Genomic DNA, 16,550 nt, shown 5'->3' with positions numbered 1-16,550 from the left:
ATAGAAAGATGGCTAGATCATCAGGCTAATGGGTAGCGATCAACAGCTCGATGTCTAGTTGGCAGCCGGTATCAAGCGGAGTGCATCAGGGGGTCAGTCCTGGGGCCAGTTTTGTTCAACATCTTCATTAAATGATCTGGATGATGGGATGGATTGCACTTCAGCAAGTTTGACACTAAGTTGGGGGGAGAGGTAGGTATGCTGGAGGGTAGGGATAGGGTCCAGAGTGACCTAGACAAATTGGAGGATTGGGTCAAAAGAAATCTGATGAGGTTCAACAAGGACAAGTGCAGAGTACTGCACTTAGGACGGAAGAATCCCATGCACTGTTATGGGCTAGGGGACTGACTGGCTAAGCAGGAGTTCTGCCAAAAAGGACCTGGGGATTACAGTGGTTGAGAAGCTGGATATGAGTCAACAATGTGCCCTTGTTGCCAAGAAGGCTAACGGCATATTGGACTGCATTAGTAGAAGCACTGCCAGCAGATCGAGGGAAGTGATTATTTCCCTCTATTCAGCACTGGTCAGGCGACATCTGGAGTATTGCATCCAGTTTTGGGGCCCCCGCCACTACAGAAAGGATGCAGACAAATTGGAGAGCGTCCAGCAGACGACAACAAAAATTATGAGGGGGCTGGGGCACATGACTTATGAGGAGAGACTGAGGGACCTGGGCTTATTTAGTCTGCAGAGGAGAAGAGTGAGGGGGGATTTGATAGCAGCCTTCAACTACCTGAAAGGGGGGGGAGGGGTTCCAAAGAGGATGGAGCTAGGCTGTTCTCAGTGGTGGCTGATGACAGAACAAGGAGTAATAGTCTCAAGTTGCAGTGGGGGAGGTCTAGGTTGGATATTAGGAAACACTTTCACTAGGAGGGTGGTGAAGCACTAGGAATGGGATACCTAGGGAGGTGGTTGAATCTCCATCCTTAGAGGTTTTTAAGGCCTGGCTTGACAAAGCCCTAGCTGGGATGATTTAGTTGGGATTGGTCCTGCTTTGAGCAGGGGGTTGGACTAAATGACCTCCTGAGGTCTCTTCCAATCCTAATCTTCTATGAAATATCTTTTACTGGACCAAATTCTCTCATATCCTAGAACCAACATGACTACAACAATGCTGCATACATATTATAGGCAGAACTAGCAGAACTACCCATAGTTAAGGTTGCCTACTACTTTACATTATAATAGACATCCTGTTTTCCATTGCTTGTAACGTTGTCTAACAGTTTGGAATAAAATTTTCAATGCTAGACTGAGTTTTAAGAAAATTTCAACAAAAGCTGTTGGGCTATTTATGAGAAAAAGGTTACTGAAAAATGTTTTCCAGTGTTAAATTCTTAAAGTTGCTCAATGAAACAATTATAGCACTTCCAGGCTTTAAAGAAGGGATTGAAGTTTGCCAGGGGATCCCGTCAAAGACATGCCTTGTGCTGAAATATAAAAATCCACCCAAATATGGCTTAATTGTAAGAGTGTTATTACTTGACCAATGAAAGAATCAGAGGTCCTGTGGAAAAAATAGTATGTGAACCTGTAATTAAAGACTTTCATAATGAACATGCACTACAGTTACCTGTGAATCCTTAACATAGCCTCCTAGATCAGTGATTCCCTAATTTTTAGGTGCTTGACTTTGCAACCTAAATATTCCTTAGTTTTTGTATGCAACACTTAATATAAAACTTTAGAGCTTTATGAATATCTAGTTACACCAGAATCTCTCCAGAGCATACTGAAGACTTGGACAAAGTGTCAGGAGAATTCTCTCCTAAGTAGTACAGAAAGGGGAGTTTAAGTTGGAAAGAATAACTTGGGACCTTATGTCACCATCAAAAATAAGTGTACGCAAAACCCTCTATTTAGTTGTGTTTGGAGAGAATACACCTTCCAGTGCTTTGGCTGGTTAAGATTTGCCTAATGGCTAGAGCACTGACTTATTCAGGTAGAACACCTTTTCCCAAGTATTTGGTTCTATTGTAAAAACTGGAGTCTAGTAAATAGCACAGGACTCAATTTATATATCTCACGAGAATTAAGGGCTCAGTGTCACCTTCTGTGATTTGAAAGAGTGGGTCCAGGCAATCTAACCATTGCATCTTTAATCATTGGGTCCCCTCTTTGGCTGGTGAGATGGTTGGATACAAATAAGCCATGCTCAATAACATTACTTATGCTGGAGAAAAAAGCATTACAGAGCCAGTTCTGTCCATATGCCTATTTCTGGATGAAAACACACCTGACTGGAGTTACTCTAACTGTTCACACTAGGGTTTGGACCTATTACCTGATCTGGGTTTCCCTGTAGCATCCCAAGTCTAGTTCTTGCCCCAGAAATAAAAGGAGATTCTTTCCCATACCATTTATAAAGAGGAAGAATGGCCTTGTTGCTACAGCACTGAGTTTAAGGACATACCTACACTACAACAGCTGCTACAGCAGCACAGTTATGGCGCTGCGGCTGTGCCGCTCTAGTGTGAGACAGGGTTGGGCCAGATGGCTATAGGAGAGTAATAGAAGGCAGATATATTAGCCCCAGGCTAAGTAGGTCCCTTTTCCCTGGGTAAGGTAACAGGGAAGGTTCCAGAACAATCAGGAACCTTCTGGAGACAATTAAGACAGGCTGATTAAGACACCTGCAGCCAATTAAGAAGCTGCTAGAATCAATTAAGGCAGGCTAATCAGGGCACCTGGGTTTTAAAAAGGAGCTCACTTCAGTTTGTGGTGTGCAGGTGGGGAGCAAGAGGCACTAGGAGCTGAGAGTGAGAACGCGGACTGTTGGAGGACTGAGGTATACAAGCATTATCAGACACGAGGAGGAAGGTCCTATGGGGAGGATAAAGAAGGAGTTGGGAGGAGGCCATGGGGAAGTAGCCCAGAGAGTTGTAGCTGTTCCACAGCTGTTCCAGGAGGCTCTCTAGACAGCTGCATTCCACAGGGCCCTGGGCTGGAACCCGAAGTAGAGGGCAGGCCCGGGTTCCCCCCAAATCCTTCCAACTCCTGGTCAGACACAGGAGGAGTCGACTTGAACTGTGAGCTCAGGAAAACAGCCAAGCTGAGGGCTGCCGTGAAGCTCCAAGGCAAGCAAATCCGCCAATAAGCACAAGACCCACCAAGTTAGAGCAGGAACTTTGTCACAAGTGTCATAGTGTAGATGACTTCCTACATTGATGGAAAGGATTTTTCTGTCAATGTAGGTAATCCACTTCTCTGAGAGGCAGTAAATTTTTCACAGCCCTGAGCAATGTAGCTAGGTCATCCTAAGTTTTAGGTGCAAGATCAGGCCTAAAAGAGATTTGGAATAAATACCAATCTCTAACAAAAACTCTCTTCTTTCATTTGGAAAGTCACTTAACCTTTATATATTCCTATACCCCATTTGCAAATTGAAGTTTATCCTTTTAACAACCCTGAGAAACAGGGATGCATTCGGTCTCTGAGTTAACCGGTTCTTACTGTTACACCTCCTGAGTCCACGGATTCATAATGTAACAAATGATGTCGTTAGATTCTTTTGGCATTGATTTGACTTCATTGTTGTCCTGAGGGCCATGACTTTCTAGGTTGTTGCATCAGGACACTATGGTTATGGCAAAGTACACTGTTGCCAGTGAGGCTCCAAGAGCTGCTGAAGATTTTTCAAAATCTTTTAAGGATGGCTCCTATCTTCTTGCCCATGGGGTCTCATTGAAAGAAATCATCCTCAATAGGAATTGCCATGGATGCCTCTGCTTCATCAGTCTTACAGAAGATGGGGAGGGAGAAAGAGAATTTCGGATGGCTCTATGACTCTGTACTTCTTCAGAACTTGCCAAAAATGCTCTTTGTAAGAATTTTCCCACTTTTCTACTGGTTTCTCTGAAGAAGAAACAGAAGGGAAGAGCAAACCCTTAGTTTCTGATTGGAGTTATTCTCCTTGGCTTTAGCCTGCTCAGCCTCTGTTTGCCTGGAGCTCTCTCATTAAATGTGAAGCTAAAGGTCTTGGAAAGGAGGTTAGGGTCTGGAGCAGTTTGGGGCTTTTTTCTGTGCCACTTGGGTTTCTTTTGCCTTTTAATGGGAAACTGGTCCCACAGGGACCAGCTTCTTCTTATCTAGTGTGCCCTTTTGGATCTTAGCCTATGTAGATATAGGATCCCTGAATCCCCACATTCCTCATCCTCTGAAAGTCAGCTGGAGAGAAAATACAGGTGAACATTCCAAAAGCAGCACAGATGCTCCTCTTAAGTGGAGTAAGAAGAAACCAGGGCTCTGCCAACTACATTTAATTTCAAAACTCGACCTCAGGTTCTTGATTTATCCATGAGGAGTCCATGTTTGGGGAATCAGTTTGCTGAATCTCATGATCTGCCCTTGTAGAGGCAACTAGGGGACTTTGGCCTGCTGGTAGGAAGGATAGTTGGGGGCCACCTACAAGCTGTATTGACTGAGCCTCTTTTCATTGCAGAGAGGGTGCTCCATAGGCTGGAGCAGTCACAGCAGAGCTCTCCTTCTGTTGCTCCTGAGAAGGGCTTCTTGCTCTTCAGCTTCCTCCATTTGGCCTGATCCATGATAATGAAAGAGAAGGAAACAAAGAATGGGCTTGGCAGGTAATCCCTTTCAAGGAACAAAGCACCCAATATTTCAATTTTCTTGAGTCAGGGGAAGAAAAAAGAAATATTTTGTTTACAACTACTCTAAAATCAGATTTGAAGGTTAGGATCACAATGAAGACAGCAGCACTGGATTGCTATTCTCTTTGCACATCTGCTGGCTGAGAATCTGACACAAGAACGGAAAGAGCCTGGTCAAGTCCTGGAGCCTGTGGACAAAACTAAACTGGATCTGGTATCTAAACAAACTGAGGTGCAGTCCAAAAGTTTCCAAAGGGTGGGAAGGTCAGTTTTAATTATGCAATTCTAAAAAAGTTTCAGAAAGCCTCAAGGAACAACCACAAACAGATGCAATAGATTGCATCCAAGTTCTGGTTGTAAAACTGAAACAATATGCTTAACAAAAGCTAAAATGAGGCATCTGAAAGCTTCAAAAGCTCCTGGTTACTTTTGTCTGCAGTTAAAATGAAATGAGTATGTTCTTTATATGAAATCTTTATTTTAAGCCAAAACATGACCCACCTAACTGATTTTGTATGGAGAACTTTCCTACTGCAAGTGACATTGCTCTAAAGTAGGTTATTTTAAAGGAAAATAGGCTATAACTTACTGTAATAATGTTACTAGTTGTTAACGTACTAGTTAGTTATGTGTATTTGATAATACAGTTTGAAAAAAAAAAAGTAATAGCTTTCTCCTTTATTATTAGTATGAACAAAGTATACCATCCATAAAGTTGTGTAGAGCTAAAATAAGTAGATAAATTGTTCCCGTCTTAGGTTTACTTGCACCAATTTATTCTAGCTAAACTGTACTAATGTAAAAGTATCTTTTAAAATGGTGCTCTGTAGGAGATACTTTGCAAACATAATTCCATTATGTAACGTTCAAAAACTGGAAAACATGGGAAACAGACTACTAGTGATCACTACAAATTCAATAATATAAGTATTTTTAATGTATCCTCAAGAAAAAGCTAAAAGTAGCATCTGAGAGATATTTTCATCAATACTACGCTGAAAGAATACATGCTCATACCACATACTTTAGGATAATTCTTCATAAAAAATGAACTTCACTTTAACAACCCCACTGCCTACTTTTGTAGCATTCTGTTTACCTTACAAACAAACAGCAGTAGATCTGCGTGGCAAGTAAAGTCCATGGACAAAAGAAAGAGCGCCAGCTTCTGCACTACTGAGATACAACGTTCATGTGCCAGAGTAAATGGAAGTGGCTCAATTTCTGGAGTTTCCTTTGTCGTCGATACTTCTGTGTCTAAAGTAGAACGAGGCCACTCTGCAGTCCGACGTAAGCGTATTAAATCCTTGAAATGCTGCATAATTACAAACCAATATAAAACAAGTGTTAAATTTTAAACTAAAATGCCCATTTTCTGAATGACAGGTTTCAGAGTAACAGCCATGTTAGTCTGTATTCGCAAAAAGAAAAGGAGTACTTGTGGCACCTTAGAGACTAACCAGTTTATTTGAGCATGAGCTTTCGTGAGCTACAGCTCACTTCATCAGATACATACCGTGGAAACTGCAGCAGACTTTATATATACACAGAGAATATGAAACAATACCTCCTCCCACCCCACTGTCCTGCTGGTAATAGCTTATCTAAAGTAATCGTCAGGTTAGGCCATTTCCAGCACAAATCCAGGTTTTCTCACCCTCCACCCCCCCACACAAATTCACTCTCCTGCTGGTGATAGCCCATCCAAAGTGACAACTCTTTACACAATGTGCATGATAATGAAGTTAGGCCATTTCCTGCACAAATCCAGGTTCTCTCACTCCCTCACTCCCCTCCAAAAACCCACCCCCATACACACACAGACTCACTCTCCTGCTGGTAATAGCTCGTCCAAACTGACCACTCTCCAAGTTTAAATCCAAGTTAAACCAGAACATCTGGGGGGGGGGGGGAGGAAAAAACAAGAGGAAATAGGCTACCTTGCATAATGACTTAGCCACTCCCAGTCTCTATTTAAGCCTAAATTAATAGTATCCAATTTGCAAATGAATTCCAATTCAGCAGTTTCTCGCTGGAGTCTGGATTTGAAGTTTTTTTTGTTTTAAGATAGCGACCTTCATGTCTGTGATTGCTCCAACACTACAGAAAGAAGGATTCTAGGTGGACTCCTCCTGAAGGTCGAAACAGCAGACTGGACTTCTACATAGAGTGCTTCCGCCGACGTGCACGGGCTGAAATTGTGGAAAAGCAGCATCACTTGCCCCATAACCTCAGCCATGCGGAACGCAATGCCATCCACAGCCTCAGAAACAACTCTGACATCATAATCAAAAAGGCTGACAAAGGAGGTGCTGTTGTCATCATGAATAGGTCGGAATATGAACAAGAGGCTGCTCGGCAGCTCTCCAACACGAGTTTCTACAAGCCATTACCCTATGATCCCACTGAGAGTTACCAAAAGCAACTACAGCATATGCTCAAGAAACTTCCTGAAAAAGCACAAGATCAAATCCGCACAGACACACCCCTGGAACCCCGACCTGGGATATTCTATCTACTACCCAAGATCCATAAACCTGGAACTCCTGGGCGCCCCATCATTTCAGGCATTGGCACCCTGACAGCAGGATTGTCTGGCTATGTAGACTCCCTCCTCAGGCCCTACGCTACCAGCACTCCCAGCTACCTTCGAGACACCACTGACTTCCTGAGGAAACTTCAATCCATCGGTGATCTTCCTGATAACACCATCCTGGCCACTATGGATGTAGAAGCCCTTTACACCAACATTCCACACAAAGATGGACTACAAGCCGTCAGGAACACTATCCCCGATAATGTCACGGCTAACCTGGTGGCTGAACTTTGTGACTTTGTCCTTACCCATAACTATTTCACATTTGGGGACAATGTATACCTTCAGATCAGCGGCACTGCTATGGGTACCCGCATGGCCCCACAGTATGCCAACATTTTTATGGCTGATTTAGAACAACGCTTCCTCAGCTCTCGTCCCCTAAAGCCCCTACTCTACTTGCGCTATATTGATGACATCTTCATCATCTGGACCCATGGAAAAGAAGCCCTTGAGGAATTCCACCATGATTTCAACAATTTCTATCCCACCATCAACCTCAGCCTGGTCCAGTCCACACAAGAGATCCACTTCCTGGACACTACAGTGCTAATAAACAATGGTCACATAAACACCACCCTATACCGGAAACCTACTGACCGCTATTCCTACCTGCATGCCTCCAGCTTTCACCCTGACCACACCACACGATCCATCGTCTACAGCCAAGCTCTGCGATACAACCGCATTTGCTCCAACCCCTCAGACAGAGACAAACACCTACAAGATCTCTGTCAAGCTTTCTTACAACTACAATACCCACCTGCGGAAGTAAAGAAACAGATTGATAGAGCCAGAAGAGTTCCCAGAAGTTACCTACTACAGGACAGGCCTAACAAAGAAAATAACAGAACGCCACTAGCCGTCACCTTCAGCCCCCAACTAAAACCCCTCCAACGCATTATTAAGGATCTACAACCTATCCTAAAGGATGACCCAACACTCTCACAAATCTTGGGAGACAGGCCAGTCCTTGCCTACAGACAGCCCCGCAACCTGAAGCAAATACTCACCAACAACCACATACCACACAACAGAACCACTAACCCAGGAACTTATCCTTGCAACAAAGCCCGTTGCCAATTGTGCCCACATATCTATTCAGGGGACACCATCACAGGGCCTAATAACATCAGCCACACTATCAGAGGCTCGTTCACCTGCACATCCACCAATGTGATTTATGCCATCATGTGCCAGCAATGCCCCTCTGCCATGTACATTGGTCAAACTGGACAGTCTCTACGTAAAAGAATAAATGGACACAAATCAGATGTCAAGAATTATAACATTCATAAACCAGTCGGAGAACACTTCAATCTCTCTGGTCACGCAATCACAGACATGAAGGTCGCTATCTTAAAACAAAAAAACTTCAAATCCAGACTCCAGCGAGAAACTGCTGAATTGGAATTCATTTGCAAATTGGATACTATTAATTTAGGCTTAAATAGAGACTGGGAGTGGCTAAGTCATTATGCAAGGTAGCCTATTTCCTCTTGTTTTTTCCTCCCCCCCCCCCCCAGATGTTCTGGTTTAACTTGGATTTAAACTTGGAGAGTGGTCAGTTTGGACGAGCTATTACCAGCAGGAGAGTGAGTCTGTGTGTGTATGGGGGTGGGTTTTTGGAGGGGAGTGAGGGAGTGAGAGAACCTGGATTTGTGCAGGAAATGGCCTAACTTCATTATCATGCACATTGTGTAAAGAGTTGTCACTTTGGATGGGCTATCACCAGCAGGAGAGTGAATTTGTGTGGGGGGGTGGAGGGTGAGAAAACCTGGATTTGTGCTGGAAATGGCCTAACCTGACGATTACTTTAGATAAGCTATTACCAGCAGGACAGTGGGGTGGGAGGAGGTATTGTTTCATATTCTCTGTGTATATATAAAGTCTGCTGCAGTTTCCACGGTATGTATCTGATGAAGTGAGCTGTAGCTCACGAAAGCTCATGCTCAAATAAACTGGTTAGTCTCTAAGGTGCCACAAGTACTCCTTTTCATTTTCTGAATGTAAGCATATCAGGAGTTGGAAAAATGTAACAGTACCTCTAGAACTTTTAATAATGGAGAATCCCACACTCTCCTATTGGACCTATATTAAGATTATATGGGAACGTGGCATAAATTTGGGTTGGTTGCATTGCTTTCAAGTGACAAAACCATAAGTGTGTAATGCAGTTAATCTTACACAAGGGTCAATCAACTTTCATACTACGGCGTTTTTTAAAAATTTATTTAGATTGAATTTAGTAATATTGTATTAAACTACCATGGGTTCAGTTCCTTTTGCTACAGTTTCAGCCTAAACAGAACCAAGCAATGACTAAGACCGTAGTCATACTCACATCCTCAAAGATATTCTAGAGTCTGACAGAGCTCTCAACACCATTGTGTATTCTGTATACTTACTTTACAGAAAAAGTGTTTTAGAAACTTGACTCTTAATTGATACTATTTTTTCATATTCCTACACCTGTTCATGGATACTTAGCTACCACAGATTCAAATGTATAGTACTCAGACACAGTACTAATTTATAACTGAAATTTATAACCCATCAAGAATACTGACTTCTCAGTTCTTTGTTAAACCCTGGATTTGTGCTGGAAATGGCCCAACTTGATTATCATACACATTGTAAGGAGAGTGATCACTTTAGATAAGCTATTACCAGCAGGAGAGTGGGGTGGGAGGAGGTATTTTTTCATGCTTTGTGTGTATATAAAAAGATCTTCTACACTTTCCACAGTATGCATCCGATGAAGTGAGCTGTAGCTCATGAAAGCTTACACTCAAATAAATTGGTTAGTCTCTAAAGTGCCACAAGTACTCCTTTTCTTTTTTAGTTCTTTCCTAGTGGCTAAAGAATTGGAACTGCAGAGATACAGGGCCTCAACTACCCTGCACAAAGAGAAGTAAACATGTGCACGCTGGTGGCAGACAAAATACTGAAGACTCAAGCTATTTGAAAACCTACAGACATTATTTCTTGACACATACAATCAAGGATTCTTTGTTACACTGTATAAATCTTGTGTCACACACTTTGTACACCCTGTGGACCACCCTTCCATTGCTTAATTCCTGCCTCTCTCTTTGGGATTGATTATATGGTAATCAACAGTCTGCAGTTGTCATTTCTAGTACTAAAAAATTGCAAGTTGGATACCTTCAATTTGCCACTGTTTGGGCAGAATCCTGTGCTATTTTAACAGTACCACCCCTCATCCCCCCATCTTTTTTTCCAGAGTGAGCAAGGGTCACTGTCTTTTGGCTGCAGGGGCTTTTTTTCTTTTTGTTTTTTGCGGGAGTGGAGACAGAAGGAAATCTTTGTCTGGACAGGGTTTTGTTTATTTTTAAAATAAGCATGGCAGCTGTTTGAAGCTACTACCAAGTTTGGAATGCCTTAAGTTGTCACTGATAGCACTGATTAGCAGGTGATGTGGTCAAAATTGCATAATTTTGTAATTTATCATATACATGGTATGTACATACACACAATCGATAGGTATTATTAAAGATCATATTAAATGTGGAAGGTTTTAATGCAACATATTTTCTACACAAGCAGGACTGCTGTAAAGTGAATCCCACACAGCTTTAACCAACAGCATATTTCAGCCAGTGCGGCAGCGCAGGTGTTTAAAACTGTGCCACTGACTTATAAAACCTGCTGCACTCCACTGTTGAGTCTTCAATTCCAGGATTGGCCAACCAGTTCACTTACCTGCTTCACAGTTGGATCAGTGGCTGAGTTCCTTCAGCCTTTGTAAGAGTTCGCTAGCAGGCCTACTATTCCCCTCCCCTGATCACCTATGGAGTTCCTTCTGTTCCAACTGCAAAATCTTTCTGGCCCTTCCATTACTGTGCAAGGGAGAAATGACTACATGGTAACCACTGCAAGGAGGGAAGTGGTTTATCATTGCTGCTGTAGAAGAGTCTATTTCATTTAAGAGACAACTCAAGAATAGAGCAAAAAGAGCAGGAAAGTGAAATTCATGACAAAAGAGGCGTGTTAGTGAAAATGCAGCACTTGATAAAATTTGCTAGTGTTTCTTTAACCCTACTTTTTCCAATGGTAATTATAAAGTGGCATGCTTATTTCTCTTTATAACCTCTATGCATCTATGATCCCTTAAAGACTTTCAGAAGTCCTAATAGGTAACAAGATTTCCAAAGCCTAAAGATTTCCAAAGGTAAAAATCTAAATGGATATCCAAGTCTGGTATCTATGAAGTGAGTCCTACTTGTTTTATGCTCACAGGAATGTCCATACTGCCTGCGCCATTTCTGTTGGCAGACAAGACATTGAAGTTTACTAGATTGTTCTCCGAGCATGCCTGGGTTTGTTTTCATCCCCAGTATCCAGAGCTCATAACAAGAAGCAAGGATTTATATGTTGCAACCATACTTGTGGAAAGCTAAACTTCCTAAAAATAAGCACAAGTGTTTTCAATACAGCATTTGTTTGCTTTGGGAGGAGGAGGATTGGCATGCTTACTTTTTGGCTACTCACCCAAGACAATTTCCTTTTAAAAAAAAAACACCACACTCATAAGTTAGCCATATGAAGCACACTTTCAATTCTTTATAGACAAGTGCTGTCAGGTGCTTACTGTGTTTTATAGACTAGTTTGACACTACAAACACTTCTAGGTTATTGGTGATTTTGGCTATGATCAGCTAAAAGGTGGCTGGAGCAGAATCAACCAAAACATTTTTCCCAAGCTAGACATTTACAGATGGCTGCTGAATTCGACAAACAGAACAGCCTTGATAAGAGCCAGAATGAAACACTTTTTTGTACAAAGTCAACCCAGGACAAAAATGATTTTGCAGGAACAGGTCTTTTCACACAAAAGACAACAAGTGAACTGCAGTTTCAGAACATCATACCTTTGAAGTAGCCTGCTTTAGTTTTGCCTGTTCTACTAAAAGTTTGTATGATGATCCTTTGTTGCTTTGTATTTTCTCTTTTTCCATCTGTTCCACCAAAGCCTTCTGTTTTGCTTTTAATAAGTTAAGTTGCTAAAAGAAAATGTTAATAGGAAAAACAAAAAAATTAAGCAATAAGATGTGAAAAGGATCAGTATTTTCATATGATAGTAAACTTCAATTCAAATTGCAACTTGAGCCTTTTTTAGTTTAGTTTTTGTACAACTTTAAATTATACAACTTCAATGGGCTGCCAGCAGAGTCAGAGCAGATTAGGTTTAAGAACCATCAATATTAAGAGAATTTTTAGATATGAACACAGGGTCACAGAACCTGTACAGATGTATTTAAAAGTGAACACGGTCTTATAAATGATATACTGTTGAATTACAGCTGGTCAGCCTCCAGAAGCTTGCACTCAGATGTTTGCTGATTCACCAAAAATGCAAAGTAAGTTTTACTATCAAATACGGACCACAGGGAAATATAACAATATGCTCCACAAGACTAGAATGATTTCAGCAGATCCCATGCCCTGCAGTTTGAGATACATGTCAAGAGAGATAGGCAGCTTTTAGCTACAGAACCAGGCCTTTGCAAAAGCAAGATTGAATGAGCTCCAGGCCCAAAGCTGGAATTTTAAGAAATAAGGTACATTGCTATAAGTATCTTACATTAAAAGTGCCAGTACACACTGAAAGTTACCTGTTTATGATGAACGAGTTGCTTTCTGATCTTTCTGGAGTACAATCTATCTAGGCTACTGTTGCCTTTAGAAGATCTGCTCAGGCTCTGGGTATGTAGGCTATTATTAATAAAACTCCACTGGTTGCCTAATGGGAAGAAACATATATCAATATTTGAGGCTTACTTTTAACAGTTCCTAAAAGAGTTGAGAGCAACAATAAGAAGTCATTCTATAAACTAAATATAAAAATGGAGCATTAAATTTAAGGCTTCTACTAAACTATCTGTCACGCAATCCTCACTTTAGGTGGCAGCATTACTGCACAGCATGAAAAGGTCAACAGTACAATTTTGCATTTACTATTTTCAAGTTCTTAAGTATGAAAGGAAAAAACAAGACTAGTTTAACTTATACAAACCAAAAGCACCCATAATGTGAGCACTTATCGCTCACATTTCTCCTCTTGAAAGATACTACTTAAAAAAAAAAAAAAAACCACACAAAAACAAAAAAAGACCAACCTGCAACGAAGCTAGAAATTGAAATAAACTTACTCAAACACACCATTCTCCTCACACGTTAGCTACAAACAGTCACACAAACGTCAAGTTGACCACACCACACCTTAAGTACGGGCACCATTGTCCAGCTTGCTAGGGGAAGGAGTATAGCACTTTACAGGTGTGGTGTGAGAGAGACGCACAGAAGCTGCTGAAAACGTAGCGTGGGTTAGCGTGGTAATGTTGACTCATCCCCCAGGTACTGGAAGGGCCGGAGAGTTGACCAAGAGCAAGCCTGGTGGGAAAAGTCCCTTTTCTCAGGACCAGGAAGAGCAGCACTCACCCTCCTTCCCCTTGGAAATGGCAAAATACTAGGTTTGGTCTGGACCCATTGTGGGCATTGCACTAGCTACTCCTTTCTCTGGGGGCTGAGAAGGAATTTTTCCCTCACCACCAGATTGACCAAGATGATGCAGTGGGGTTTTTGCTTTCCCCACAGCAGGTTCATGGAGGCTTTGTTATGGTGAACAGGGAAAGGAGTTAAGTAATGAGTTGTGACATCACAGCCTAAGTGTGGGGTGGATGTCCAGTGCAGGTACTCCATAGGGAAGGGATACAGTGACCAGATAAATGGTTTGGTAAAGGACTTAAAAGGAGGTGTTTGTTAAGGAAGAGGAAAGGGGGTCCTATGACTGGCATGGCAGGGAGTCAACCCCCCCTTTCCTTTCTAATCTGTTCAGTGGGAGAGGGGCAAGAGAATACGATCAAGTCCCAGCAATGGGTTGGCTGGGGACCAGGATGGAAAAAGGGGGCTGGCAGAAACCCCTCGGTAGATACTGAAATGATCATGGAGTTATTTGAACTGTACACTTTTATCTGCCAGGTAGCCCCAGACATCTAATAATAAAGTTGCAGCTAATTAAACTATATCCAGTGTCTCCTGTCCTTTTTTTGGTTTAACAACTCTCACAATATTATTGACAGTCTCAAAATATTTTGTGTTTCTTAAAGCTCTAGCCCCTGGTATCATGGAATAACGCGAATATCTCAACTCTTTTTTTTTTATTATTATTTTAAGTTTATACCCATCATGGCTGTGAAAGAGTTTAAAAATGTAAACCATAAATGGTTCAAAAATCAGAAGGCTAATAAATAGATCCCAAGTTGTATTTTTAAAATCTCATGATTCTGACTCATTTTTGAACATGAGCTGGCAGTACTGAACATTTTACAAAGATCTCTAAAATCTAGACTTGAATTAGAAATATTGTAAGTGTTCCATACCTGTCAGGAATCTCTCCCTCTCTTTTCCATTCAAAGGCTTCTTGGCTGTTGCTGCTTCATCTTCAACAGTTGCCACGTAGTCTAGGAGTCTGGATACCAGCATTACAACCCAGCTGATCATGGGAATGTCCAATACCCCTTAAACAAGTAGGTTTTAGGTGACATTTGAGTGATTTAGTAAATTTTTGAAATTATAACAATCAGAAAATCAATGCTTAAAGAATTCCCACACAGACATTTTATGGTGCACACAGTTCTAGGTAATAAGGGTTCCCATGTTTCCCTCCACAAACAGAGGAAAGGACTTGCACTCAAGAATCACTGCGTGGGGTCTCGGAGAGCACAGAAAGAAGTTGGGAGGAAGGGAATCATGAAGAGCTGAAGTAAGGTCCAAAAGCAAAGATCACAATTCTTCTTGTCAGATGAAAAAGGAAATAGAAGGATTCTCCCTCACCATTAATGTCCCCTTGATTGTGAACCTTGGTAACAAAAGGTAAACAAGGCCCCACAAACAAAGGGGCAGTTATTCTTCTCAACCCGCTAACATTCCCCTGTTTTCCACAGATTGGCTCCTCAGCAAGCTAGCTCTCATTCGAAGTGAAATCTCAGCCAGTTGCTGGGAAAGCTGAGACCCTCACACTGAGGCAAGATCTAGATCTCCTGCAAATCGATAACACTAATATCATTCGCAAAAAGAAAAGGAGTACTTGTGGCACCTTAGAGACTAACAAATTTATTTGAGCATGAGCTTTCGTGAGCTACAGCTCACTGGAGTGGTACACACTGAAGTGGTACTGTAGCTCACGAAAGCTTATGCTCAAATAAATTTGTTAGTCTCTAAGGTGCCACAAGTACTCCTTTTCTTTTTGCGAATACAGACTAACATGGCTGCTACTCTGAAACTAATATCATTAGTGCCTACATTGGCCTCACACACACTAACAGGGGGGTGGGGATTTTTGCATGTGAGTCACACAAAACCTACTTGTACATCACACAAGAAACTTTTGAATCAATGAGTCATTCTTCTGTCCTCAAAACAGTTATAAAACACACTAATTAGTGTGTATCAATGGCCATCAGCCTACAAAAGCAAACAGGTCACTCAATCAATGTCTTTAATTAAATTGCATGCTTATATAGACACAACAGGCACCAACAGGCCAAAGATTATTGTGTACCACATTGCAGGCTAAAATCACATTTTCATATCTATGTGAAAGTACTATATTTAAGCAGCACATTTAATAACTGCTTAGTTTTTATACAGGACATTTTGTCCATTTATCTCAAAATGCTCTGTAAACTCACGTATCATTATTTCCAATTTACAGATAAGAAAACCAAGGCACAGAAGCGACTTGCCCAAGGTCACACACCCAGTCACTGGCAGAGCAAGCAACAGAATCCAGGCATTTTGACTTCCCCACCCGGTACTCTGTCCATTGGAACATACTGCCCCATCCTAAATGGGAACAGAAGAGACTTAATGGTAGGGCCTGGAACTGGCAATGCAGACTAGAGGGATAAGAGGTAGGATGGCTAATCTGGGTGACTCTTGTTGCAAACTAGTCCAGGTTTCACACTAAAAAAAACAAGGAGTCTGATCTAAAGTATAGGAGTCCGGTCCACAGAAAGATGCATAAAAGTTGTTTGGGTTTGGGGGTTTTTTTTTGTTTTAAATGATCATACTAAGTCTTTTCCCCCTATCCAGATCAATATCTCTGTTCTTCAATCTCTCTTAATAGCTAAGTAGTTCTTCAACTCTCCTCCTTTTTTTCCCTCCATCCCAAATTTTAGCACTCCCCCTCACTTTCACTCCAAACACCTGCTTTTTCTCCCCTACTGTTGTGTCTTGTTTATTTTCTGACTCTTAGCTGAAGGACTAATGAGAGAGATCCATTAGTTTCTCACTCCTTTTCTTGCTCCCTACATTTGATG

At 41.6% G+C, this 16,550-nt stretch overlaps 1 protein-coding gene across 1 annotated transcript in view; it reads right to left on the bottom strand.

Moving 5' to 3' along the window:
• The window catches only part of BIRC6 (baculoviral IAP repeat containing 6), a 323,928-nt gene that overhangs the window by 209,472 nt on the left and 97,906 nt on the right, over positions 1 to 16,550 (bottom strand). The window contains 4 exon segments of the mRNA XM_077813548.1: positions 5,707 to 5,922; positions 12,099 to 12,230; positions 12,843 to 12,970; positions 14,610 to 14,747. Of these exon segments, the coding sequence (XP_077669674.1) occupies positions 5,707 to 5,922; positions 12,099 to 12,230; positions 12,843 to 12,970; positions 14,610 to 14,747 (614 nt within the window).

The sequence above is a fragment of the Eretmochelys imbricata genome, chromosome 3, assembly GCF_965152235.1.
Source record: "Eretmochelys imbricata isolate rEreImb1 chromosome 3, rEreImb1.hap1, whole genome shotgun sequence".
Taxonomy (NCBI): Eukaryota; Metazoa; Chordata; order Testudines; family Cheloniidae; genus Eretmochelys; species Eretmochelys imbricata.
The sequence above is the reverse complement of the archived record's forward strand: the minus strand, read 5'-3'. Positions and strand labels throughout refer to the sequence as shown.